The 25,469-nt window shown below is 59.3% G+C and overlaps 1 protein-coding gene across 1 annotated transcript; it reads right to left on the bottom strand.

Annotated features, from left to right (window-relative positions):
• Positions 1–322: 322 nt before the first annotated feature.
• On the bottom strand, positions 323–22,038 carry LOC132341257 (plasminogen activator inhibitor 1-like). Its single transcript, XM_059872622.1, is given in 12 exon segments — positions 323–618; positions 2,411–2,493; positions 3,502–3,588; positions 5,344–5,427; positions 5,430–5,443; positions 6,661–6,860; positions 8,465–8,570; positions 8,644–8,689; positions 10,054–10,284; positions 13,692–13,963; positions 14,765–15,349; positions 21,931–22,038. Coding segments are annotated over 10 exon segments (1,149 nt in total). The 5' UTR covers position 13,963; positions 14,765–15,349; positions 21,931–22,038; the 3' UTR covers positions 323–591.
• Between the last annotated feature and the right edge of the window lie 3,431 nt (positions 22,039–25,469).

The following is a 25,469-nucleotide window of genomic DNA, read 5'->3' as shown; positions in this document are numbered from 1 at the left end:
CATAGCAACGGATTGGGGCGGGGCTTGTCTCCAAGGGAACCGGGGTGCGCTTCCCGCCAAAGGGCGGCAGTTGCCGTGGTAACGGAAAAGGGGCGTGGCCTAACGCTTAGGGGGCGGGGTTGTTGCCTTGGCAACGCCGCGCTGGCGAGTAATGGTTGCTATGGCAACAGAGGGGGATTTTTGGGGGGGAAAAAGGGGAATTTGGGGTTGTGGGGTTGGACTGACCACAGCCCCAGGACAGGAGTGACCCCACGGGCGGGTTTGGGGTGACCCCCACTAAATGGGATCGATTTAATAAATTTAATCAATTTATTACATCCAATACAGCCAATAAATTTATTCCATTTATTCCGTTTAATATATTAAACTCTTCACAATAAATTACGGCTCCCCCCCTACCCCAGATCCCACCGGACCCCCGTTTTGGGGTGTCCCAATTTTAGGGTTGTCCCAATTTTGGGGTGTCCCAAATTTGGGGTGTCCCAATTTTGGGGTATCCCAATTTTAGGGTTGTCCAAATTTTGGGGTGTCCCAATTTTGGGGTGTCCCAATTTTGGGGGGTCTTACCCCCCTCGGGGGGTCAGGGCTCCGTCACCTGCCCCACGAAGAGAACGGCGCCTGTGGGGGGAGAGAGGGGTCAGGGGCACCCCCAGACCCAAATCCGTAGGGCTGAGACCCCCCCACCCCAAAATCCCCCCAAAATCCCCAAATCCCACAAATTCCACCCCCCCGATTCCCCAAATCCCCCAAAATCACCCCCAAATCCCCCAAAATAGCTAAAATCCCCCCAAAATTTCCCAATATCCCCCCAAAATCCCCCCGAATCCCCCCAAATCCCCCAAAAATAGCCAAAATCCCCCCCAAACTCCCCCCCAAAAATCTCCCAAAATCCCCCCAAAATCCTCCAAAATTCCCCAGAATTCCCAAATCGCCCCAAATCCCCCCAAACTCCCCCAAAATTCTCCAAAATTCCCCAATATCCCCCCAAATCCCCCCAAAATTCCTCAATATCCCCTCAAAATCCCCCCAAATCCCCCCAATATTCCCCCAAAATCCACCCAAAGTCCCCCCAAATCCCTCAAAATTCCCCAAAATCCCTCCGAAATCCCCCCAAATCCCCCCCAAAATCCCCCCAAATCCCCCAAAATCCCCAAAATCCCCCCAAAATTTCCCAAAATCCCCCAAAATTCCCCCAAAATCCCCCAAAATCCCCCCAAAATTCCCCAATATCCCCTCAAAATCCCCCAAAATCCCCCATAATACCCCAAAATCCCCAAAACTCCCCAAAATCCCCCAATATCCCCCCAAAATCCCCCCAAAATTCCCCCAAATGCCCTAAAATCCCCCCAAAATTCCCCCAAAATCCCCCCAAATTCCCCCAAAATTCCAAAATCCCCCAAAATTCTTCAAAATCCCCCAAAATTCTTCAAAATCCCCCCAAATCCCCCCAAAATCCCCCAAAATCCCCCAAAATTTCCCAAAATCCCCCAAAATCCCCCCAAATCCCCCCAAAATCCCCCCAATATGCCCCAAAATCCCCCCAATATTCCCCCAAAATCCCCCCAAATTCCCCCAAAATCCCCCAAAATCCCCCCAAAATTCCCCCTAAATCCCTCCAAAATCCCCAAAATGCCCCCAAATCCCCCCAAAATTCCCCAAAATCCCCCCTAAAATCCCCCAATATGCCCCAAAATCCCCCAAAATCCCCCCAAAATCCCCCCAAATCCCCCAAAATCCCCCAAAATCCCTCCAAAATTCCCCAATATCCCCCCAAAATCCCCCCAAAATTCCCCAAATGCTCTAAAATCCCCCCAAATCCCCCAAAATCCCCAAAATCCCCCCAAATCCCCCAAAATCCCCCAAAATCCCCCCAAAATCCCCCAAAATCCCCCAAATCCCCCCAAATTCCCCAAAATCCCCCCAAATCCCCCAAAATCCCCCAAAATCCCCTCAAAATCCCCCAAATCCCCCCAAAATCCCCCCAATATGCCCCAAAATCCCCAAAATCCCCCCAAATCCCTCCAAAATCCCCCCAATATTCCCCCAAAATACCCCCAAAGTCCCCCCCAAATCCCTCAAAATTCCCCAAAATCCCCCCTAAAATCCCCCCAAAATCCCCAAAATCCCCCCAAATCCCCCCAAAATTTCCCTAAATCCATCCAAAATTTCCCAAAATCACCCAAAATTCCCCCAAAATCCCCCCAAAATCCCCCCAAAATTTCCCAAAATCCCCCAAAATTCCCCCTAAATCCCTCAAAATCCCCCAATATGCCCCAAAATCCCCCTAAAATCCCCCCAATATTCCCAAAATTTCCCAAAATTCCCCAAAATCCCCCCTAAAATTCCCCAAATGCCCGAAAATCCCCCAAATCCCCCCAAATCCCCCCAAATCCCCCCAACTCCCCCAAACCTGTGGGGCGGTGCCGGATGAGAAGAGGAAGGGTCGATCCAAGACGATTTCGGGGGGGGCCATGCGGGAATAAACCACGGCAGCTGCGGGACGGGGGGGGGGACAGTGAGACCCCCCCCCCCCAAAAAAAACACCAAAATCCCTCAAAACCCCAAAATTGCCCTAAAATCCCACAAAATTCCGTCAAAATCCCCTGAAAATCCCACCCAAAATTCCCCCCAAAATCACCCAAATCCATCCAAATTCCCCCAAAACCCCCAAAATCCCAAAATCCTCCAAATTCCCCCAAAATCCCCAAATTCCCCAAAATTCCCCAAATGCCCCAAATCCCCCAAAACCCCAAAATCCCCCAAACGCCCTCAAACTCCTAAATTCCCCCAAAATCCCCCAAATCCCAAAATCCTCCAAATTCCCCCAAAATCCCAAAATCATCCCAAATCCCCCAAAATCCCCCAAAACCCCAAAATCCCCCCAAATCCTCCAAATCCCCCAAACATCCCAAATTCCCCCAAATCCCCCCAAATCCCCCAAAACTCCAAAATGCCCCAAAACTCCAAAATCCCCCAAAATCCCCCCAAATCCCCAAATTCCCCAAAATCCCCCAAATCCCCCAAACTCCCAAATTCCCCCCAAAATCCCCCAAAATCCCAAATCCTCCAATCCCCCACAATCCCTAAAAGCCCCAAAAAGCCCCAAAATTCCCCAAAATCCCCCAAAACCCCCAAATTCACCCAAAGTCCCCCAAATCCCAAATTCCCCAAAATCCCCCAAAACCCCCAAATCTCCGAATTCCCCCAAAATCCCAAAATTCCCCAAAATGCCCCAAAATTCCCCAAAACCCCCCAAACTCCCCAAAATCCCCCAAACCCCCCAAAATCCCCCAAAATCCCAAATCCTCCAAACCCCCACAATCCCAAAAAGCCCCAAAATTCCCCCAAAATCCCCAAATTCCCCCAAAGTCCCCCCAAATCCCAAATTCCCCAAAATCCCCCAAAACCCCCAAATCTCCGAATTCCCCCAAAATCCCAAAATTCCCCAAAATGCCCCAAAATGCCCCAAAAATCCCCAAAAAGCCCCAAACTGCCCCAAACCTGAGGCCGAGGCCGCCTCGGTGCCGTTTTCTGTCACCTCCAAGCGAACCTTCTGCAGCACCGGGCCCAGCACCAGGTGCTCCTCACCTGGGAGGGGACAGCGGGGACAGCGGGGACATTTGGGGACATCGGGGACATTGGGGGATGTTTGGGGACATTGGGGGGTTGGGGGACATCGGGGACATTTGGGGAGTTGAGGACATTGGGGACATTGGGGAAATTTGGGGGAAAAATGGGAAAAATGAGATTTGGGGACATCGGGGACATTTGGGGACAGTGGGGACATTGGGGGGGTTGGGGACATCGGGGGACATCGGGGACATTGGGGACATTGGGGGAGTTGGACACATTGGGGACATTGAGGGGGTTGGGGACATTGGGGACATTTGGGGACATTGGGGACATTGGGGACATTGGGGGGGTTGGGGGGGTTCGGGACATTGAGGGGTTGGTGACATTGGGGACATTGGGGAAATTTGGGGAAAAATGGGAAAAATGAGATTTGGGGACATTGGGGGAGTTGGGGACATTGAGGGGGGTTGGGGACATTGGGGACATTGGGGGAGTTGGGGACATTGGGGGGTTGGGGACATTGGGGACATTTGGGGACATTGGGGACAGTGGGGACATTTGGGGACATTTGGGGAAAAAATGGGGGGAAAATTGGGAAAACTGAGATTTGGGGACATTGGGGACATTGGGGACACTGGGGACATTGGGGACATTTGGGGACATTGGGGACATTGGGGACATCGGGGGGGTTGGGGACATTGGGGGACATTGGGGAAAAAAATGGGGGAAAATTGGGGAAAACTGAGATTTGGTGACATTGGGGACATTGGGAACACTGGGAGGGTTGGGGGGATTGGGGACATTGAGGGGATTGGGGACATTGAGGACACTGGGGATTGGGGACATTTGGGGAAAAAAAGGGGAAATTTCGGGAAAGGATGGGGAAAATTAGGAAAAATGAGATTTGGGGGACATTTGGGGACATTTGGGACAGTGGGGATATTGGGGACATTGGGGACATTGGGGACATTTGGGGACATTTGGGGACATTGAGGACATCAGGGGGTTGGGGACATTGGGGGACACTGGGGACATTGGGGACATTGGGGGGGTTGGGGGATTGGGGACATTGGGGACGTTGGGGACATTTGGGAACATTGGGGGAAAAATGAGGGAAATTGGAAAACTGAGATTTGGGGACATTGGGGGGGGTTGGGGGACATTGGGGACATTGGGGACATTGGGGACATTTGGGGACATTGGGGACAGTGGGGTGTTGGGGGGATTGGGGACATTGGGGGGTTGGGGACATTGGGGAAAAAATGGGGAAATTTGGGGGAAAAACGGGAAAAATGAGATTTGGGGACATTGGGGACATCTGGGGACATCAGGGGGGTTGGGGACATCGGGGGGGTTGGGGGAGTGGGGACATTGGGGACGTTGGGGACATTGGGGGACATTTGGGAAAAAATGGGGGAAAATTGGGAAAACTGAGATTTGGTGACATTGGGGACATTGGGAACACTGGGTGGGTTGGGGGGATTGGGGACATTGAGGACACTGGGGATTGGGGACATTTGGGGAAAAAAAGGGGAAATTTCGGGAAAGGATGGGGAAAATTAGGAAAAATGAGATTTGGGGGACATTTGGGGACATTTGGGACAGTAGGGACATTTGGGGACATTGGGGACATTGGGGACATTGAGGACATCAGGGGGTTGGGGACATTTGGGGGGTTGGGGACATTGAGGGGATTGGGGACATTGGGGACACTGGGACATTGGGGACATTGAGGGGATTGGGGACATTGGGGACATTTGGGGACGTTACCTGTCAGGGGGGAGAAGTCGGCGCGCTCGGGGTCGAAGAGGTCGAGGACCCCCAAGGCCTTGAGGGGACCCCGGAGGTCCAGGAGCTCTCCAGGGAGAACCTGGGGCAGGGTGGCAGTGTCCCCAATGTCCCCAATGTCCCCAATGTCCCCAATGTCCCCAATGTCCCCAATGTCCCCAGTGTCCCAAATGTCCCCAATGTCCCCAGTGTCCCAAATGTCCCCAATGTCCCCAGTGTCCCCAACCCCCCAGTATCCCCAATGTCCCCAATGTCCCCATTGTCCTCGATGTCCCCAATGTCCCCAATGTCCCCAATGTCCCCAATGTCCCCAAAGTCCCCAACCCCCCAATGTCCCCATTGTCCTCGATGTCCCCAAATGTCCCCAATGTCCCCAGTGTCCCCAAGGTCCCCAGTGTCCCCAGTGTCCCCAATGTCCCCAATGTCCCCAATGTCCCCAACACCCCCAACACCCCCAATGTCCCCAAATGTCCCCAATGTCCCCAAATGTCCCCAAATGTCCCCAATGTCCCCAATCCCCCAATGTCCCCAATGTCCCCAAACCCCCCCCAAATGTCCCCAATGTCCCCAAATGTCCCCAAATATCCCCAATGTCCCCAACCCCCCCAATGTCCCCAGTGTCCCCAATGTCCCCAAGGTCCCCAAATGTCCCCAACACCCCCAATGTCCCCAACCCCCCCAATGTCCCCAGTGTCCCCAATGTCCCCCCAATGTCCCCAGTGTCCCCAACCCCCCCAGTATCCCCAATGTCCCCAATGTCCCCAATGTCCCCAATGTCCCCCCAATGTCCCCAATCCCCCCAAATGTCCCCAATGTTCCCAACCCCCCCCAGTGTCCCCAATCCCCCTCATGTCCCCAATGTCCCCAACCCCCCAATGTCCCCAATGTCCCCAAATGTCCCCAACGTCCCCAGTGTCCCCAATGTTCCCAACACCCAGATGTCCCCATTGTCCTTGATGTCCCCAACACCCCAAATGTCCCCAATGTCCCCAATGTCCCAAACCCCCCCAGTATCCCCAATGTCCCCAGTGTCCCCAATGTCCCCCCCAATGTCCCCAATGTCCCAAATGTCCCCAACCCCCCCAGTGTCCCCAATGTCCCCAACCCCCCCAGTGTCCCCAGTGTCCCCAATGTCCCCAGTGTCCCAAATCCCCCAGTATCCCCAATGTCCCCAGTGTCCCCAATGCCCCCCATGTCCCCAACCCCCCCAGTATCCCCAATGTCCCCAATGTCCCCAATGCCCCCCATGTCCCCAACCCCCCCAGTGTCCCCAGTGTCCCCCCGGTGTCCCCCCCTCACCGCGGCAGCACCAGCAGGCGGGGGGCGGGGCGCAGCTGTGTCACCCAGTTGGTGACAGCGGCGGCGTCCAGCAGTGGCACCAGGGGTGACAAGGGGCACGTGGCGCTCCAGGGGGGCCACCAGCAGCAGGGCCACCTCCCCCCCCGCGTAGGGGACCTCGGCCACCCGGAACGGGACCCCCGCGGGGGTCTGGAAGTCACCTGGGGGGGACATTGGGGGGGAGGGGTCAGAGGGGACATGGGGACAGAGAGGGGACATTGGGGGAGGGGTCAGAGGGGACATGGGGACAGACAGGGGACAGTGGGGGAGGGGTCAGAGGGGACATGGGGACAGAGAGGGGACACAGGGACAGCCAGGGGGACATTGGGGGAGGGGGTCAGAGGGGACATGGGGACAGAGAGGGGGACACTGGGGGAGGGGTCAGAGGGGACACAGGGACAGAGAGGGGGACACAGGTGACACAGGCAGTGCCCCGGGTGACACAGGAGGTGACACACAGGTGACACAGGTAACACAGGTGACACAGGTGACACATGACACACAGGTGACACAGGTAATAGGTGACACAGGTGACACACAGATAACACACAGGTGACACAGGTGACACAGGTGACACAGGTAACACAGGTAACAGGTGACAGGTGACACAGATGATACAGGTGACACAGGTAACACAGGTGACACACAGCTGACAGGTGACACAGGTAACACAGGTAACAGGTGACAGGTGTCACACAGGTGTCACCCAGGTGACACAGGTAACACAGGTAACACAGGTACCAGGTGACAGGTGACACAGGTGACACACAGGTATCAGGCGACAGGTGACACAGGTGACACACAGATAACACACAGGTGACACAGGTGACACAGGTGACACAGGTAACAGGTGACAGGTGTCACACAGGTGTCACCCAGGTGACGCAGGTAACACAGGTAACACAGTAACAGGTGACAGGTGACACAGGTGACACAGGTGCCACAGGAGGTGACACACAGGTGACACACAGGTGACAGGTGACACAGGTGACACAGGAGGTGACACACAGATAACACAGGTAACACAGGTGACACACAGGTGACAGGTGACACAGGAGGTAACACACAGATAACACAGGTAACACAGGTGACACACAGGTGACAGGTAACACAGGTAACACAGGTGACACAGGTAACACAGGTGACACACAGGTGACACAGATGACACAGGTAACAGGTGACAGGTGTCACACAGGTGTCACCCAGGTGACGCAGGTAACACAGGTAACACAGGTAACAGGTGACAGGTGACAGGTGACACAGGAGGTGACACACAGGTGACACAGGTAACACAGGTGACACACAGATAACACAGGTAACACAGGTAACACAGGTGACACAGGTGACACAGGTGACACAGAGATAACACAGGTAACACAGGTAACACAGGTGACACAGATGACACAGGTAACAGGTGACAGGTGTCACACAGGTGTCACCCAGGTGACGCAGGTAACACAGGTAAACACAGGTAACAGGTGACAGGTGACAGGTGACACAGGAGGTGACACACAGGTGACACAGGTGTCCCCCAGGTGTCACACTCACCGCACGGGCAGCCGCAGCGTGGCCGCCCATCATGGGGGCGGTAACACAGGTGACACACAGGTGACAGGTGACACAGGTGACACAGGTAACACAGGTGACACAGGTGACACACAGGTGACAGGTAACACAGGTAACAGGTAACAGATAACACAGGTGACACAGGTAACACAGGTGACAGGTGACACAGATAACACAGGTACCAGGTGACAGGTGACACAGGTGTCCCCCAGGTGTCACACTCACCGCACGGCAGCCGCAGCGTGGCCGCCATCATGGGGGCGTGGCCCTGGGAGCCGTCGGGCCGCAGGAAGGGCCGGGCCCGGCTGGCGCGGGGGGGGGGAACGGGACCCCCCAGGCCCCCCCGAAGAACTCGGCGCTGGCCACCACCAGCCGGACCCGGGGGGACAGCGCCCCGGGGGCCACCAGGCCCCGACAACCAGCCCTGGGGACACCGCGGGCACCGGAAAATAACATTGGTCCCCAAAAAATCCCATTGATCCCGAAAATCCCATTGATCCCAAAAAAACTCATTGAACCTAAAAATCCCCATTGATCCCAAAAAATCCCATTGAGCCACTGCCCTGGGGGACACCAGCCCTGGGGACACCGCGGGCACCGAAAAATGCCATTGGTCCCCAAAAAATCCCATTGGTCCCGAAAAATCCCATTGGTCCCAAAAAAATCTCATTGGTCCTCAAAATCCCATTGATCCCAAAAAAAATCCCATTGAACCTAAAAAATCCCATTTATGCCAAAAAAAATCCCATTGATCTCAAAAATAACCCCCATTGGTCCCAAAAAAACCTCATTGAACCTAAAAATCCCCATTGATCCCAAAAAAATCCCATTGAGCCACTGCCCTGGGGGCCACCAGCCCTGGGGACACCGCGGGCACCGAAAAATGCCATTGGTCCCCAAAAATCCTCATTGATCCCGAAAAAATCCCATTGGTCCCCAAAAAATCCCATTGGTCCCCAAAATCCTCATTGATCCCGAAAAATCCCATTGATCCCCAAAAAAATCTCATTGGTCCCAAAAAAATCCCACTGAGCCACCAGCCCTGGGGACACCGCGGGCACCGAAAAATCCCATTGGTCCCAAAAAATCCCATTGGTCCCAAAAATCCCCAATGATTCAAAAAATCCCCATTGGTCCCCAAAAAAGGGGTCCCGGGGTCCCCTCTCCCCCTCCCCAAATCCCCATCCCGGGGGTCCCAAGATCCCCAATCCATGGGGTCCCGCACCAATCTCCCCCTCCCCAAATCCCCAATCCCGGGGGTCCCAAGATCCCCAATCCATGGGGTCCCGCACCAATCTCCCCCTCCCCAAATCCCCAATCCCGGGGGTCCCCCACCCTGAAATCCCCAATCCCGGGGGTCCCTCTCCCCCAAATCCCCAATCACCGGGGTCCCCTCTCCCCCTCCCCAAATCCCCAATCCCGGGGGTCCCGCACCAATCTCCCCCTCCCCAAATCCCCAATCCCGGGGGTCCCCCACCCTGAAATCCCCAGTCCTGGGGGTCCCCTCGCCCCCTCCCCAAATCCCCAATCCCGGGGGTCCCGCACCAATCTCCCCCTCCCCAAATCCCCAATCCCGGGGGTCCCTCTCCCCCAAATCCCCAATCCCGGGGGTCCCTCTCCCCCAAATCCCCAATCCCGGTCCCTTCGACCCCAAATCCCCAGTCCCGGGGGTCCCCTCTCCCCCTCCCCAAATCCCCAGTCCCGGGGGTCCCCTCTCCCCCTCCCCAAATCCCCAATCCCGGGGGTCCCCGAGCCCCCTCCCCAAATCCCCAATCCCGGGGGTCTCACCGCGGGTCCTCTCCCGGGCCCAGGCGTTGAGGACCCTCCTGGCCCCCTCCCCATTTCCGAGCTCCAGGCGGGCGAGGCTGCGGGGTCCCAGGGCGCGCGCGAGCCGGGGCACGAAGCCCCCCCTCAGGGCCACCCCGCGGGCCACGAAGAGCCCCTGGGCCACCTCCAGGGTGGGACCCCCACCCCGCAGCGCCCGGCGCAGCCCCCGCAGCTCGGCCGCGACCCCCGGGCCTGCGGGGAAACAGAGGCACGGAAAGGGAAACTGAGGCACGGACAGGGAAACTGAGGCACGGACAGGGAAACTGAGGCACGGAGGGGAAACTGAGGCACGGACAGGGAAACTGAGGCACGGAGGGGAAACTGAGGCACGGAGGGGGAACTGAGGCACGGAGGGGGAAACTGAGGCACGGAGGGGAAACTGAGGCACGGACAGGGAAACTGAGGCACGGAGGGGAAACTGAGGCACGGGCGGGGAAACTGAGGCACGGAGGGGGAACTGAGGCACGGAGGGGGAAACTGAGGCACGGAGGGGAAACTGAGGCACGGAGGGGGAAACTGAGGCACGGAGGGGGAAACTGAGGCACGGAGGGGGAAACTGAGGCACGAGGGGGGAAACTGAGGCACGGAGGGGAAACTGAGGCACGGGCGGGGAAACTGAGGCACGGAGGGGAAACTGAGGCACGGGCGGGGAAACTGAGGCACGGAGGGGAAACTGAGGCACGGAGGGGAAACTGAGGCACGGAGAGGAAACTGAGGCACGGGCGGGGAAACTGAGGCACGGAGGGGGAAACTGAGGCACGGGCGGGGAAACTGAGGCACGGCGGGGGAAACTGAGGCACGGACAGGGAAACTGAGGCACGGAGGGGGAAAGTGAGGCACGGAGGGGAAACTGAGGCACGGGCAGGGAAACTGAGGCACGGGCGGGGAAACTGAGGCACGGGCAGGGAAACTGAGGCACGGCCGGGGAAACTGAGGCACGGAGGGGAAACTGAGGCACGGACAGGGAAACTGAGGCACGGACAGGGAAACTGAGGCACGGAGGGGGAAACTGAGGCACGGACAGGGAAACTGAGGCACGGCCGGGGAAACTGAGGCACGGCCGGGGAAACTGAGGCACGGACGGGGAAACTGAGGCACGGACAGGGAAACTGAGGCACGGAGGGGAAACTGAGGCACGGAGGGGAAACTGAGGCACGGAGGGGGAAACTGAGGCACGGAGGGGAAACTGAGGCACGGAGGGGAAACTGAGGCACGGAGGGGAAAGTGAGGCACGGGCAGGGAAACTGAGGCACGGGCAGGGAAACTGAGGCACGGAGGGGAAACTGAGGCACAGAGGGGAAACTGAGGCACGGAGGGGAAACTGAGGCACGGACGGGGAAACTGAGGCACGGAGGGGGAAAGTGAGGCACGGACAGGGAAACTGAGGCACGGAGGGGAAACTGAGGCACGGACAGGGAAACTGAGGCACGGACAGGGAAACTGAGGCACGGGCGGGGAAACTGAGGCACGGAGGGGAAACTGAGGCACGGAGAGGGAAACTGAGGCACGGAGGGGGAAACTGAGGCACGGACGGGGAAACTGAGGCACGGAGGGGAAACTGAGGCACGGACGGGGAAACTGAGGCACGGAGGGGGAAACTGAGGCACGGAGGGGAAACTGAGGCACGGAGGGGAAACTGAGGCACGGAGGGGAAAGTGAGGCACGGGCAGGGAAACTGAGGCACGGGCAGGGAAACTGAGGCACGGAGGGGAAACTGAGGCACAGAGGGGAAACTGAGGCACGGAGGGGAAACTGAGGCACGGACGGGGAAACTGAGGCACGGAGGGGGAAAGTGAGGCACGGACAGGGAAACTGAGGCACGGAGGGGAAACTGAGGCACGGACAGGGAAACTGAGGCACGGACAGGGAAACTGAGGCACGGGCGGGGAAACTGAGGCACGGAGGGGAAACTGAGGCACGGAGAGGGAAACTGAGGCACGGAGGGGGAAACTGAGGCACGGACGGGGAAACTGAGGCACGGACGGGGAAACTGAGGCACGGAGGGGAAACTGAGGCACGGACGGGGAAACTGAGGCACGGAGGGGGAAACTGAGGCACGGAGGGGAAACTGAGGCACGGGCGGGGAAACTGAGGCACGGAGGGGAAACTGAGGCACGGGCGGGGAAACTGAGGCACGGGCAGGGAAACTGAGGCACGGAGGGGGGAAACTGAGGCACGGACAGGGAAACTGAGGCACGGAGAGGGAAACTGAGGCACGGAGAGGGAAACTGAGGCACGGACAGGGAAACTGAGGCACGGAGGGGAAACTGAGGCACGGAGAGGGAAACTGAGGCACGGAGGGGGAAAGTGAGGCACGGAGGGGGAAACTGAGGCACGGAGGGGAAACTGAGGCACGGCCGGGGAAACTGAGGCACGGAGGGGAAACTGAGGCACGGAGGGGAAACTGAGGCACGGAGGGGGAACTGAGGCACGGAGGGGGAAACTGAGGCACGGAGGGGGAAACTGAGGCACGGAGGGGAAATTGAGGCACGGAGGGGAAACTGAGGCACGGACAGGGAAACTGAGGCACGGAGGGGAAACTGAGGCACGGAGGGGGAAACTGAGGCACGGAGGGGAAACTGAGGCACGGAGGGGAAACTGAGGCACGGGCAGGGAAACTGAGGCACGGGCAGGGAAACTGAGGCACGGAGGGGAAACTGAGGCACGGCCGGGGAAACTGAGGCACGGAGAGGGAAACTGAGGCACGGACAGGGAAACTGAGGCACGGAGGGGGAAACTGAGGCACGGAGGGGGAACTGAGGCACGGAGGGGAAACTGAGGCACGGAGGGGAAACTGAGGCACGGACAGGGAAACTGAGGCACGGGCAGGGAAACTGAGGCACGGAGGGGAAACTGAGGCACGGAGGGGAAACTGAGGCACGGAGGGGGAAACTGAGGCACGGACAGGGAAACTGAGGCACGGAGGGGAAACTGAGGCACGGCCGGGGAAACTGAGGCACGGAGGGGGAAACTGAGGCACGGACAGGGAAACTGAGGCACGGAGGGGAAACTGAGGCACGGAGGGGAAACTGAGGCACGGACAGGGAAACTGAGGCACGGAGGGGGAAACTGAGGCACGGACAGGGAAACTGAGGCACGGAGGGGGAAACTGAGGCACGGAGGGGGAAACTGAGGCACGGACAGGGAAACTGAGGCACGGAGGGGGAAAGTGAGGCACGGAGGGGGAAACTGAGGCACGGGCAGGGAAACTGAGGCACGGACAGGGAAACTGAGGCACGGAGAGGGAAACTGAGGCACGGAGGGGGAAACTGAGGCACGGAGGGGGAAAGTGAGGCACGGACAGGGAAACTGAGGCACGGAGGGGGAAACTGAGGCACGGAGGGGAAACTGAGGCACGGAGGGGGAAACTGAGGCACGGACAGGGAAACTGAGGCACGGAGGGGAAACTGAGGCACGGGCGCGACCCCCACCATGGGGACAGGGACACCAGAGTGGCCCCAATGGGGACAATGACCCCAAATCCCCTCCCCATGGGGAGAATGACCCCAAAGTGTCCCCAGTGGTGACAGTGACCTCAACCCCCCCCCCCCCCCCCCACGGTGACAATGTCCCCAGGTGTCCCCTCGCTGTCCCCTCACCGTCGATGCTGAAGCCGGTGGCCGCCTCCAGCTGCCGCCGGCCCCTCCCGGCCGTGGCCACCTGCAGGGCCACCAGCACCGAGGTGGCCCCGTAGGGTGACAAGATGACGTTGGTGTCACCTCGGGATGCCAGCGCCGCCCGGAACAGCCGCAGCCCAAAATCTGTCACCAGCTGGGTCACCCCGGCCGGTTCTGGTGGCTCTGAGCCCGCCAGGGCCACCAGGGCCACCAGGGCCACCAGGGCCACCAGGGTCACCAGGGTCACCTGCATGCTGGAGGGACATGGGGACACTGGGGTTACTGGGGACACTGGGGATACTGGGGACACTGGGGACACTGGGGATGCTGGGGACACTGGGGACACTGGGGATGCTGGGGACACTGGGGTTACTGGGGTTACTGGGGGGACACTGGGGACACTGGGGACGCTGGGGGGACACTGGGGGGACACTGGGAATGCTGGGGGGACACTGGGGGGACACTGGGGGGACACTGGGGACACTGGGGATGCTGGGGCAGCCCCTCCCAGGGGACACTGGGGTGACACTTGGGGTGGCACCGAGGGTGGGGACAGTGCTGGTGTCACCCCCAGTCCCATCCCAGTCCCATCCCAGTCCCAGTCCCAGTCCCATCCCAGTCCCATCCCAGTCCCAGTCCCATCCCAGTCCCATCCCAGTCCCAGTCCCAGTCCCATCCCAGTCCCAGTCCCATCCCAGTCCCATCCCAGTCCCATCCCAGTCCCATCCCAGTCCCAGTCCCATCCCAGCCCCATCCCAGTCCCAGTCCCAGTCCCAGTCCCATCCCAGTCCCATCCCAGTCCCAGTCCCATCCCAGTCCCATCCCAGTCCCATCCCAGTCCCATCCCAGTCCCATCCCAGTCCCAGTCCCATCCCAGTCCCATCCCAGCCCCATCCCAGTCCCAGTCCCATCCCAGTCCCATCCCAGTCCCATCCCAGTCCCATCCCAGTCCAATCCCATCCCAGTCCCATCCCAGTCCCAGTCCCATCCCAGTCCCAGTCCCATCCCAGTCCCAGTTCCATCCCAGTCCCATCCCAGTCCCGCTGCTCCCTCACCTCTCTCTGGTCCCAGTCCCGGTTCTGCTGCCCCAGAATCAGCTCCGGTTCTGGTCCCAGTATCCCGGTACCGGCCCTGGTCCCTCTCCCGGTGTCCCAGTCCCGGTCCCGGTGTTTTAATCCCGGTCCGGATGTCCCGGTTCTGTTCCCGATGTCCGGGTCTCGGTCTCACTCCCGGTTGTCCCGGTCCCGTCCCGGTTGTCCCGGTTCCAATCCCGTTCCCGATGTCCCAGTTCCGATCCCGATCCCGGTCCCGATGTCCCGGTTCTGTTCCCGATGTCCGGGTCTCGGTCTCACTCCCGATGTCCCGGTCCCTGTCCCGTTCCCGACGTCCCGGTTCTGATCCCGGTCCCGTCCCGGTTGTCCCGATCCCGTTCCCGATGTCCCGGTTCCGATCCCGTTCCCGATGTCCCGGTTCTGATCCCGGTCCCGGTCCCGGTCCCGTCCCGCTTGTCCCGGTCCCGATCCCGGTCCCGATGTCCCGGTCCCGATCCCGGTCCCGATGTCCCGGTTCCGATCCCGGTCCCGTCCCGCTTGTCCCGGTCCCGGTCCCGTCTCTGGAGCCGCCTCCGGCCCCGCCGGCGCCTTTAAAGGGCGGGGGGGGGGGGGGAGGGGACAAAAGGGGGGGGGGGATTTCCACTGGTGTCCCCCCTGACGTCACCAGCCGTGTCCCGTGTCCCCTCCCATGACCCCTCTGTGACCCCCCGGCTGTCACCCGTGACCCCCGTGACCCCCGTGACCCCCCCGTGTCCTCTCATGTCCCCTGGCTGTCCCCCCCCCACTGTCACCCCCCATGTCCCCTGTGACCCCCTGTGACCTTTGTGACCCCCCCATGTCCCTTTCTGTGTCCCTCCCAATCTCCATGTCCCCTCTGTGACCCCTGCGACCCCCCCCATGTCCCCTGTGACCTTTGTGACCCACCCCCCCAATGTCCCCTGGGTGTCCCCTGCCTGTCCCCTGGCTGTCCCTGGCTGTCCCCTGACTGTCCCCTGGCTGTCCCTGGCTGTCCCCCTGGGTGTCCCCTGTCTGTCCCTGGCTGTCCCTGGCTGTCCCTGGCTGTCCCTGGCTGTCCCCTGGCTGTCCCCCCCGCTGTCTCCCCGGGGTGACGCCAGGGCCCCCCCATGTCCCCTGGGTGTCCCTGAGTGTCCCCTGGCTGTCCCCTGACTGTCCCCTGCCTGTCCCTGGGTGTCCCTGGCTGTCCCCTGGCTGTCCCCTGACTGTCCCCTGGCTGTCCCTGCCTGTCCCCTGGCTGTCCCCTGGCTGTCCCTGGCTGTCCCCTGCCTGTCCCCTGGGTGTCCCCTGGCTGTTCCCCCCGCTGTCCCCCGGGGTGACGCCAGGGCCCCCCCATGTCCCCTGGCTGTCCCTGACTGTCCCCCCACTGTCCCCTGGCTGTCCCTGCCTGTCCCTGCCTGTCCCTGCCTGTCCCTGGCTGTCCCCTGGCTGTCCCCCCCGCTGTCACCCCGGGGTGACGCCAGGGCCCCCCATGTCCCTGGCTGTCCCTGCCTGTCCCCTGCCTGTCCCCTGCCTGTCCCTGGCTGTCCCCTGGCTGTCCCCCCCGCTGTCCCCCCGGGGTGACGCCAGGGCCCCCCCATGTCCCCTGCCTGTCCCTGCCTGTCCCTGGCTGTCCCCTGGGTGTCCCTTGACTGTCCCTGGCTGTCCCCTGGGTGTCCCCTGGGTGTCCCTGCCTGTCCCCTGGCTGTCCCCTGGCTGTCCCCTGGCTGTCCCCTGGCTGTCCCCCCCGCTGTCCCCCCGGGGTGACGCCAGGGCCCCTTCCTGCGGGGTGACGCGCCGGCAGCTGCGGTGGCAGCTGTGGGGACACCGGGGACAGAGGGCTGGGGGGAGGGGCACTGGGGCTGTCCCAACCTCCCTTTGGGGGTCTGGGGTCTGCTCCAGGGCCCCACAGACCCCACAGATCCCCCATAGACCCCATGGATCCCCCACAGACCCCACAGACCCCAGAGATCCCCCACAGACCCCATGGATCCCCCACAGACCCCACAGATCCCCCATAGACCCCTATGGACCCCTACAGACCCCAGAGATCCCCCATAGACCCCAGAGATCCCCCATAGACCCCATAGATCCCCCACAGACCCCTATGGACCCCTATAGACCCCATAGATCCCCCACAGACCCCACAGAGCCCCCACAGACCCCATAGAGCCCTATGGACCCCTATGGACCCCAGAGACCCCTATGGACCCCATAGACCCCTATGGACCCCTACAGACCCCATAGATCCCCCACAGACCCCTGAGATCCCCCATTCACCCCACAGATCCCCCATAGACCCCAGAGATCCCCCATAGACCCCTATGGACCCCATAGACCCCCACGGACCCCTACAGACCCCACAGATCGCCCACAGACCCCAGAGAGCCCCTATAGACCCCATAGAGCCCTATGGACCCCTATGGACCCCAGAGACCCCAGAGATCCCCCACAGACCCCATGGATCCCCCACAGACCCCATGGATCCCCCACAGACCCCAGAGATCCCCCATAGACCCCATAGATCCCCCATAGACCCCTATGGACCCCATAGACCCCTATGGACCCCATAGACCCCTATGGACCCCTACAGACCCCATAGATCCCCCACAGACCCCATAGATCCCCTACAGACCCCATGGATCCCCCACAGACCCCAGAGATCCCCCATAGACCCCATAGATCCCCCATAGACCCCTATGGACCCCATAGACCCCTATGGACCCCATAGACCCCTATGGACCCCTACAGACCCCATAGATCCCCCACAGACCCCATAGATCCCCTACAGACCCCATGGATCCCCCATAGACCCCATAGATCCCACAGACCCCACAGATCCCCACAGACCCCATAGATCCCCTACAGACCCCATAGATCCCCCACAGACCCCACAGAGCCCCCACAGACCCCATAGAGCCCTATGGACCCCTATGGACCCCATAGAGCCCCTAGAGACCCCACAGACCCCAGAGATCCCCCACAGACCCCAGAGATCCCCCAGAGATCCCCCACAGACCCCATGGATCCCCTATAGACCCCGTAGAGCCCCTATAGACCCCTACAGACCCCATAGACCCCTATGGACCCCTGCAGACCCCACAGATCCCCACAGACCCCACAGATCCCCTATAGACCCCACAGATCCCCACAGACCCCACAGATCCCCTGCAGACCCCATAGATCCCCTGCAGACCCCATAGATCCCCTATAGACCCCATAGATCCCCACAGACCCCAACCCCCCCCAATCCCCCTCAATCCCAAATCCCACGGGGAAAATCCCTTTATTTTTTCTTTTCTCCCCATTTTTCCCCTTTTTCCCCTTTTTATTCCTTTCCAATTTTCCAATTTTTCCCCTTTTTATTCCTTTCCATTTTTCCCCTTTTCCCCTTTTCCTTCCTTTCCAATTTTCCCTTTTTATTCCTTTCAATTTCCCTTTTTTACTCCTTTCCATTTTTCCCCTTTTCCCCTTTTTTATTCCTTTCCATTTTTCCAATTTTCCCCTTTTTATTCCTTTCCAATTTTTTAAATTTCCCCTTTTTATTCCTTTCCAATTTCCCCTTTTTACTCCTTTCCATTTTTCCAATTTTCCCTTTTTATTCCTTTCCAATTTTCCCTTTTTATTCCTTCCCATTTTCCCCTTTTTATTCCTTCCCATTTTCCCCCTTTTTCCCTTTTTTATTCCTTTCCATTTTTTAAATTTTCCCTTTTCATTCCTTTCCATTTTTCCCCTTTTTATTCCTTTCCATTTTTCCAATTTTTCCCTTTTTATTCCTTTCCATTTTTCCAATTTTCCCTTTTCATTTTCCTTTCCAATTTTCCCTTTTTATTCCTTTTTATTCCTTTCCATTTTCCCCTTTTATTCTTTTCCATTTTTCCCCTTTCCCCTTTTTATCCCTTTTAATTTCCCAATTTCCCCTTTTTATCCCTTTTAATTTCCCAATTTCCCCTTTTTATCCCTTTTAATTTCCCAATTTCCCCTTTTTATCCCTTTTAATTTCCCCTTTTCCCCTTTTTATCCCTTTTAATTTCCCAATTTCCCCTTTTTATCCCTTTTAATTTCCCAATTTTCCCCTTTTTCCCATTTTTTCTCCATTCCCTCCTTTTTTCCTCCCCCTCCCCCCACTTTTTTCACTTTTTATTTTCCTTTTTTTTTCCCCCTTTTTGTTCTTTTTTTTATTTCCTTTTTTTTTTTCCCTCCTGCGCCTTTTTTTGCCCAAACTTGGCCAAACTCGTCCCGTTGTGGGGGCGCGGGAGAGGAGTCAAAGGAGAGGAATTTCCTCAGGAACCCAAAATCGCCGTTTTTTCCACCCAAAAAAAGGGAATTATTCATCGTGGGGGCGGGGCACGCGTCTGGTCACGTTCAGCCACGCGTGTGACAAAGGGGGGGGGGGGGACACACGGAGGGGGGGGGGGAGGGGACATGGGGACATCCCCCCCCCTCCCAAAACCACCAAAATTTCCCCAAAATAACCCAAAAAACCCAAAATCTCCACAGAAAATAAAAAAAAAAAACCAAAAAAAAAGAAACAAAAAAACCCCAGAAGTGCCCCAAAATCTCCCTCAAATCTAAAAAAAACCCAGAAACGTCCCCCAAAATCCCCCTCAGGACCCCCAAAATCCCACCCAGGACCCCAAAATCCTCCCCAGGACCCCCAAACCCCACCCAGGACCCCAAAAATCCCCCCCAGGACCCCAAAATCCCTTCAGGGACCCCCAAAAATCCCCCCCAGGACCCCCAACCCCCCCAGGACCCCCCAAACCCCACCCAGGACCCCCAAAAATCCCACCCAGGACCCCCCAGTCCCCTCAGAGACCCCCCAAACTCCACCCAGGACCCCCAAAATCCTTCCCAGGACCCCAAAATCACTTCAGGGACCCCCAAAAATCCCACCCAGGACCCCAAAATCCCTTCAGGGACCCCCAAAAATCCCACCCAGGACCCCAAAATCCTCCCCGGGACCCCCCAAATCTCCCCCTGGACCCCAAAAATCCCCCCAGGACCCCAACCCCCCCTGGACCCCAAAATCCCCCCCAGGACCCCCCAAATCCCCCCCAGGACCCCCCAAACCCTACCCAGGACCCCAAAAATCCCACCCAGGACCCCAAAATCCTCCCCGGGACCCCCCAAACCCTACCCAGGACCCCCCAAACCCCACCCAGGACCCCAAAATCCTTCCCGGGACCCCCAAACCCTACCCAGGACCCCCCAAACCCCACCCAGGACCCCAAAATCCTTCCCGGGACCCCCCAAACCCCACCCAGGACCCCCAAAATCCCCCCCAGGATCCCTCAAATCCCCCCAGGACCCCAAAAATCAGCACCCCAAATCCTCCCGGGACCCCCCAAAATCCCCCCCAGGACCCCCAAACCCCCCCCGGGACCCCCCAAACTCCACCCAGGACCCCAAAATCCCCCAGGGGACCCCAAAATCCTCCCCGGGACCCCCAAATCCCCCCCAGGACCCCCCAAACCCCACCCAGGACCCCAAAAATCCCCTCAGGGACCCCAAAAATCCCCCCCAGGACCCCCCAAACCCCACCCAGGACCCCAAAATCCTTCCCGGGACCCCCCAAACCCCACCCAGGACCCCCAAAATCCCCCCAGGACCCCCAAAAATCCCACCCAGGACCCCAAAATCCCTTCAGGGACCCCCAAAAAGCCCCCCCAGGACCCCCAAACCCCCCCCAGGACCCCCAAAAATCCCCTCCAGGACCCCCAAACCCCCCCCGGGACCCCCAAAATCCCCCCAGGACCCCCAAAAATCCCACCCAGGACCCCAAAATCCCTTCAGGGACCCCCAAAAAGCCCCCCCAGGACCCCCAAACCCCCCCCAGGACCCCCAAAAATCCCCTCCAGGACCCCCAAACCCCCCCCGGGACCCCCCAAACCCCACCAGGACCCCCCCCCCCCGGGGTGACTCATTTTGGGGTGACTCAGCCGGGTCTCGGCTCCTTCCTGCGGGGTCCCCGGGGAGGGGGCGGTGCCACGTCCTGCTCATCCCAAATTCCTCGTGATTCACCCCAAAAACCTCGCGGTGACCCCCAAAGCCGGGGGGATTCACCCCAAAAACTTCCACAGCCCCAAAGTGGCTGGGATTGAGCCCAAAACGGAAGAGATTCACCCCCAAATCCACGTGGATTCACCCCAAATCCTCCCTGCACCCCAAAACCGAAGAGATTCACCCCCAAATCTCCATGGATTCACCCCAAATCCTCCCTGCACCCCAAAACCGAAGGGATTCACCCCAAATCCCCGCGGATTCACCCCCAAATCCCCGCGGATTTACCCCAAAATCCCCGCGGATTCACCCCAAATCCCAGCGGATTCACCCCAAATCTTCCTTGCACCCCAAAACCGAAGGGATTCACCCCAAATCCTCCCTGCACCCCAAAACCGAAGGGATTCACCCCAAATCCCAGCGGATTCACCCCAAATCCTCCCTGCACCCCAAAATTGAAGGGATTCACCCCAAATCCTCGCGGATTCACCCCAAAATCTCCATGGATTCACCCCAAATCCCGGTGGATTCACCCCAAAATCCTCCGTGCACCCCAAAACCGAAGGGATTCACCCCAAAACCTCCACCAGACCCCAAATCTGTCCCCACCCCCACAGGGGTGTCCCGTGTCCACTCCGTGTCCCCCAAATGTCCCAAATCCTGTGTCCCTACCAATGTCCGCTGTCCCCCATCCCCTGTCCCTTATCCCCTGTCTCCTGTCCCCATCCCCTGTCACCTACCCCCTGTCCCCCATCCCCTGTCCCCTATCCCCTGTCCCACACCCCCATCCCCTGTCCCCTGTCCCCTGTCCCACCCCATGTCCCCTGTCCCCTATCCCCTGTCCCCCTGCCCTGTGTCCCCTGTCCCCTGTCCCCTATCCCCTGCCCCCTGTCCCGTCCCCTGTCCCCTGTCCCTCTGTCCCCTGTCCCCTGTACCCTGTACCCTCTCCCCTCTCCCCTGTCCCACACCCCCATCCCCTGTCCCCTCTCCCCTGTCCCCTCTCCCCTGTCCCCTGTCCCCACACCCCCCGTCCCCTGTCCCCTGTCCCCTGTCCCCTGTCCCTGTCCCCTGTCCCCTATCCCCTGTCCCCTGTCCCCTGTCCCCTGTCCCCTGTCCCCTGTCCCACCCCATGTGCCCGCGGGGTCAGCGCGCGCCCTCGGCCACACCCGCACCTTCCCCACGGCGGTGACACCCCGAGGTGTCCCGAGGATCCTCCTGAACCTCCTGGGAGTGCCACCAGCCCCTCAAGGCCACCCGGCTGTCCCTTTTGCTGTGCCACCTGCCGGGAACAGGGTGGTGGCACCTGCCCGGCACCTGCCCGGCACCTTCCTGGCACCTGTGGCGTTGTCACTTTCGTTTCTTCCCCCTCCATTTATTGCGACCAAAGGTCCCCTCCGGGTGCCCTCCGTGTCCCCAGTCCCGCCGCGCCCTCCCTTGGGGACAGATCCTCGCGTCCCTCTCTGTCCCCAGCTCCGGACCCTGCGGGGACATGGGGTGGCTCTGGGGCCACCCGGCCGCGCTCTGCGTCTGCGTCCTGCTGCTCTTCTCAGGTGGGACATGGTGGCACCGGGACCCCTCCCCTTCACTGGTGGCGCTGGGACATGTCCCCACCCCATGATGGCACCGGGACCCCTCCCCTTCCCTGGTGGCACTGGGACATGTCCCACAACCGTGGTGGCACCGGGACCCCTCCCCTTCACTGGTGGCACTGGGACATGTCCCACAACCGTGGTGGCACTGGGACCTGTCCCCACCCTGTGGTGGCACCGGGACCCCTCCCCACCCCGTGGTGACACTGGCACCTCTCCCCTTCCCTGGTGGCACTGGGACATGTCCCCACCCCATGGTGGCACTGGGACCCCTCCCCACCCCGTGGTGACACCGGGACCTCTCCCCACCCCATGATGGCACCGGGACCCCTCCCCTTCACTGGTGGCACTGGGACCCCTCCCCACCTTGTGGTGGCACTGGGACCCCTCCCCACCCCATGGTAGCACTGGGACATGTCCCCATCCCGTGGTGGCACTGGGACATGTCCCCACCTTGTGGTGGCACTGGGACATCTCCCCACCCCGTGGTGGCACTGGGACATGTCCCCCACCCCATGATGGCACCAGGACCCCTCCCCTTCCCTTGTGGCGCTGGGACCTGTCCCCACCCCATGGTGACACCGGGACCCCTCCCCACCCCATGGTGGCACTGGGACATGTCCCCACCCCGTGGTGACACCGGGACCTCTCCCCACCTTGTGGTGGCACTGGCACCCCTCCCCTTCCCTGGCGGCACTGGGACCTGTCCCCACCCCATGGTGGCACTGAGACCCCTCCCCACCCCGTGGTGGCACTGGGACCCCTCCCCACCCCGTGGTGGCACTGGGACCCCTCCCCACCCTCGGTGGCACTGGGACATGTCCCCCACCCCATGGGGGGGGGGTCTTTGGGGTGATCCAGGGTTCTTTGGCAGGGGGTCAATGGATTTTTGGGGGTGTCCAGGGGTCTTTGGGGGGGTCCAGGGGTCTTTGGGGGGGGTCCAGGGGTCTTTGGGGGGGTCCAGGGGTCTTTGGGACCCACCTGGAGGGGTCAGGACCCAGCTGGGGTCTTGGGAGAACCAAGGGTGGGTCTTTGAGGGGATGTTGTGGGTGGGGTGGGGGGGGTCTTTGGGGGTCCAGGGGTCTTTGGAGTGGATCCAGGGGTTTTTGGGGGGTTCAGGGGTCTTTGGGGGGGGGTGTCAATGGATTTTTGGGGGAGGGTCCAAAGGTCTTTGAGGGGAGTCCTGGGATCTTTGGAACCCAACTGGGGGTCTTGAGAGTCTCGGTGGCATCTTTGGAGAACCACGGTTGGGTTTTTGGGAGGATGGTGGCATGAGGTGGGCGAGGGTCTTGGGGGGTCCAGGGGGTCTTTGGAGGGGGTCCAGGGGTCTTTGGAGGGGGTCCAGGGGTCTTTGGGACCCACCTGGAGGGGTCAGGACCCAGTTAGGGTCTCGGCAGTGTCTTTGGAGAATCAAGGGTGGGTCTTTGGGGGGATGTTGGCCTCTGGTGGGTGAGGGTCTTGGGGGGTCCAGGGGGTCTTTGGGGTGGATCCAGGGGTCTTTAGGGGAGGTCAATGGATCTTTGGGGTCAGGGGGTTTTGGGATCCCACTGGGAGGGTCTTGGGACCCAGCTGGGAATCCTTGGGGCAACTTTGGGGCATCTTTCAAGAACCATGGTTGGGTTTTTGGGGGGACAATGATCTGTGGTGGGTGGGGGTCTTTGGGGGTCCAGGGCTGTTTGAGGGGGGGAGTCAATGGATCTTTGGGGTCACGGCGTTTCGGGATCCAACAGGGGCTCTCGGGAATCCTTGGGGAATTTTTGGAGAACTAAGGGCGGGGCTTGGGGAAGGGTGAGTGTGTTGAGGGTGGGGGTCCTTGAGGGGGTCCGGGTGTCTCTGAGGGGGGTCCGTGTGTCACTGGGGCTCGGCAGGACTTGGTGGTGGGTGGGATTTGGGAGATGTTGGTGAGGGCGGTCAGGACAGGTCCTTCATAGGCAGGAGGTGGTGGGACAGCCATCTTCAAGGGCGTGGCCGTGTCCTTCCGGGGATGACATGGCCACCGCTGATCTGGCAGGGAAGAAAACTGTGGACACCGGCGCCATGGCCAGCTCCACAGCGAACACCAAAACCACAACCGGCTTGGGTGACACGAAAGAGGAACCCGCATCGACCAGCAACGAAACAACGACGGCTGCAGGCGGTGCTGAAAAAAGCACAACCCCCAGCAATGCTACAGCCACATCCCCGAACAATGAAACAACCACACCCACAACCATCGAAACAAACACATCGCCAGCCTCGGAAGGAACCATAACACCCTCAATGGAAACAACCACATCACCTACCATCGACCCAACCACATCAAACAGCATAGGAACAACCACATCCCCAACCATCGACACAACCACATCACCTAGCATAGGAACAACCGCATCCCAAACCATGGAAACAAACACATCACCTACCATGGAAACAACATCACCTACCATCGACACAACCACGTCACCCAGCATGGGAACAACCGCATTGCCAACCACAGAAACAAACACATCACCTACCATGGAAACAACAACAACATCTACCATGGAAACAACCACATCACCAACCGTCGACAGAACCACATCACCCAGCATCGCAACAAAAACATCACCCAGCATAGGAACAACCACATCCCCAACCATCGACACAACCACATCACCCAGCATAGAAAAGACCGCATCCCAAACCATGGAAACAATAGCATCACCAACCATGGAAACAACCACATCACCTCCCATTGACACAACCACATCCCCAACCATCGACACAACCACATCACCCAACACAGGAACAACCACATCACCAAACACGGAAACAACCACATCACCCACCATGGAAACAACCACATCCCCAACCAGCAAAATAACCACAACATCAAGCATGGAAACAACCACAACACCGACCATTGAAACAACCACATCCCCAACCATGGAAACAACCACAGCAACAACCATCAAAACAACCACTGCACCAAACATCGAAACAACTACACCCGTTAGCATGGAAACAACCACATCACCCACCATGGAAACAACCACATCCCCAATCATTGAAACAACATCATCACCCCCCACCGAAAAAAACACATCCCCAGCCATCGAATCAACCACATCCCCAACCATGGAAACAACCACATCACCAAACAC

This window comes from Haemorhous mexicanus, chromosome 37 (genome assembly GCF_027477595.1).
Source record: "Haemorhous mexicanus isolate bHaeMex1 chromosome 37, bHaeMex1.pri, whole genome shotgun sequence".
Classification (NCBI taxonomy): domain Eukaryota; kingdom Metazoa; phylum Chordata; class Aves; order Passeriformes; family Fringillidae; genus Haemorhous; species Haemorhous mexicanus.
The sequence above is the reverse complement of the archived record's forward strand: the minus strand, read 5'-3'. Positions and strand labels throughout refer to the sequence as shown.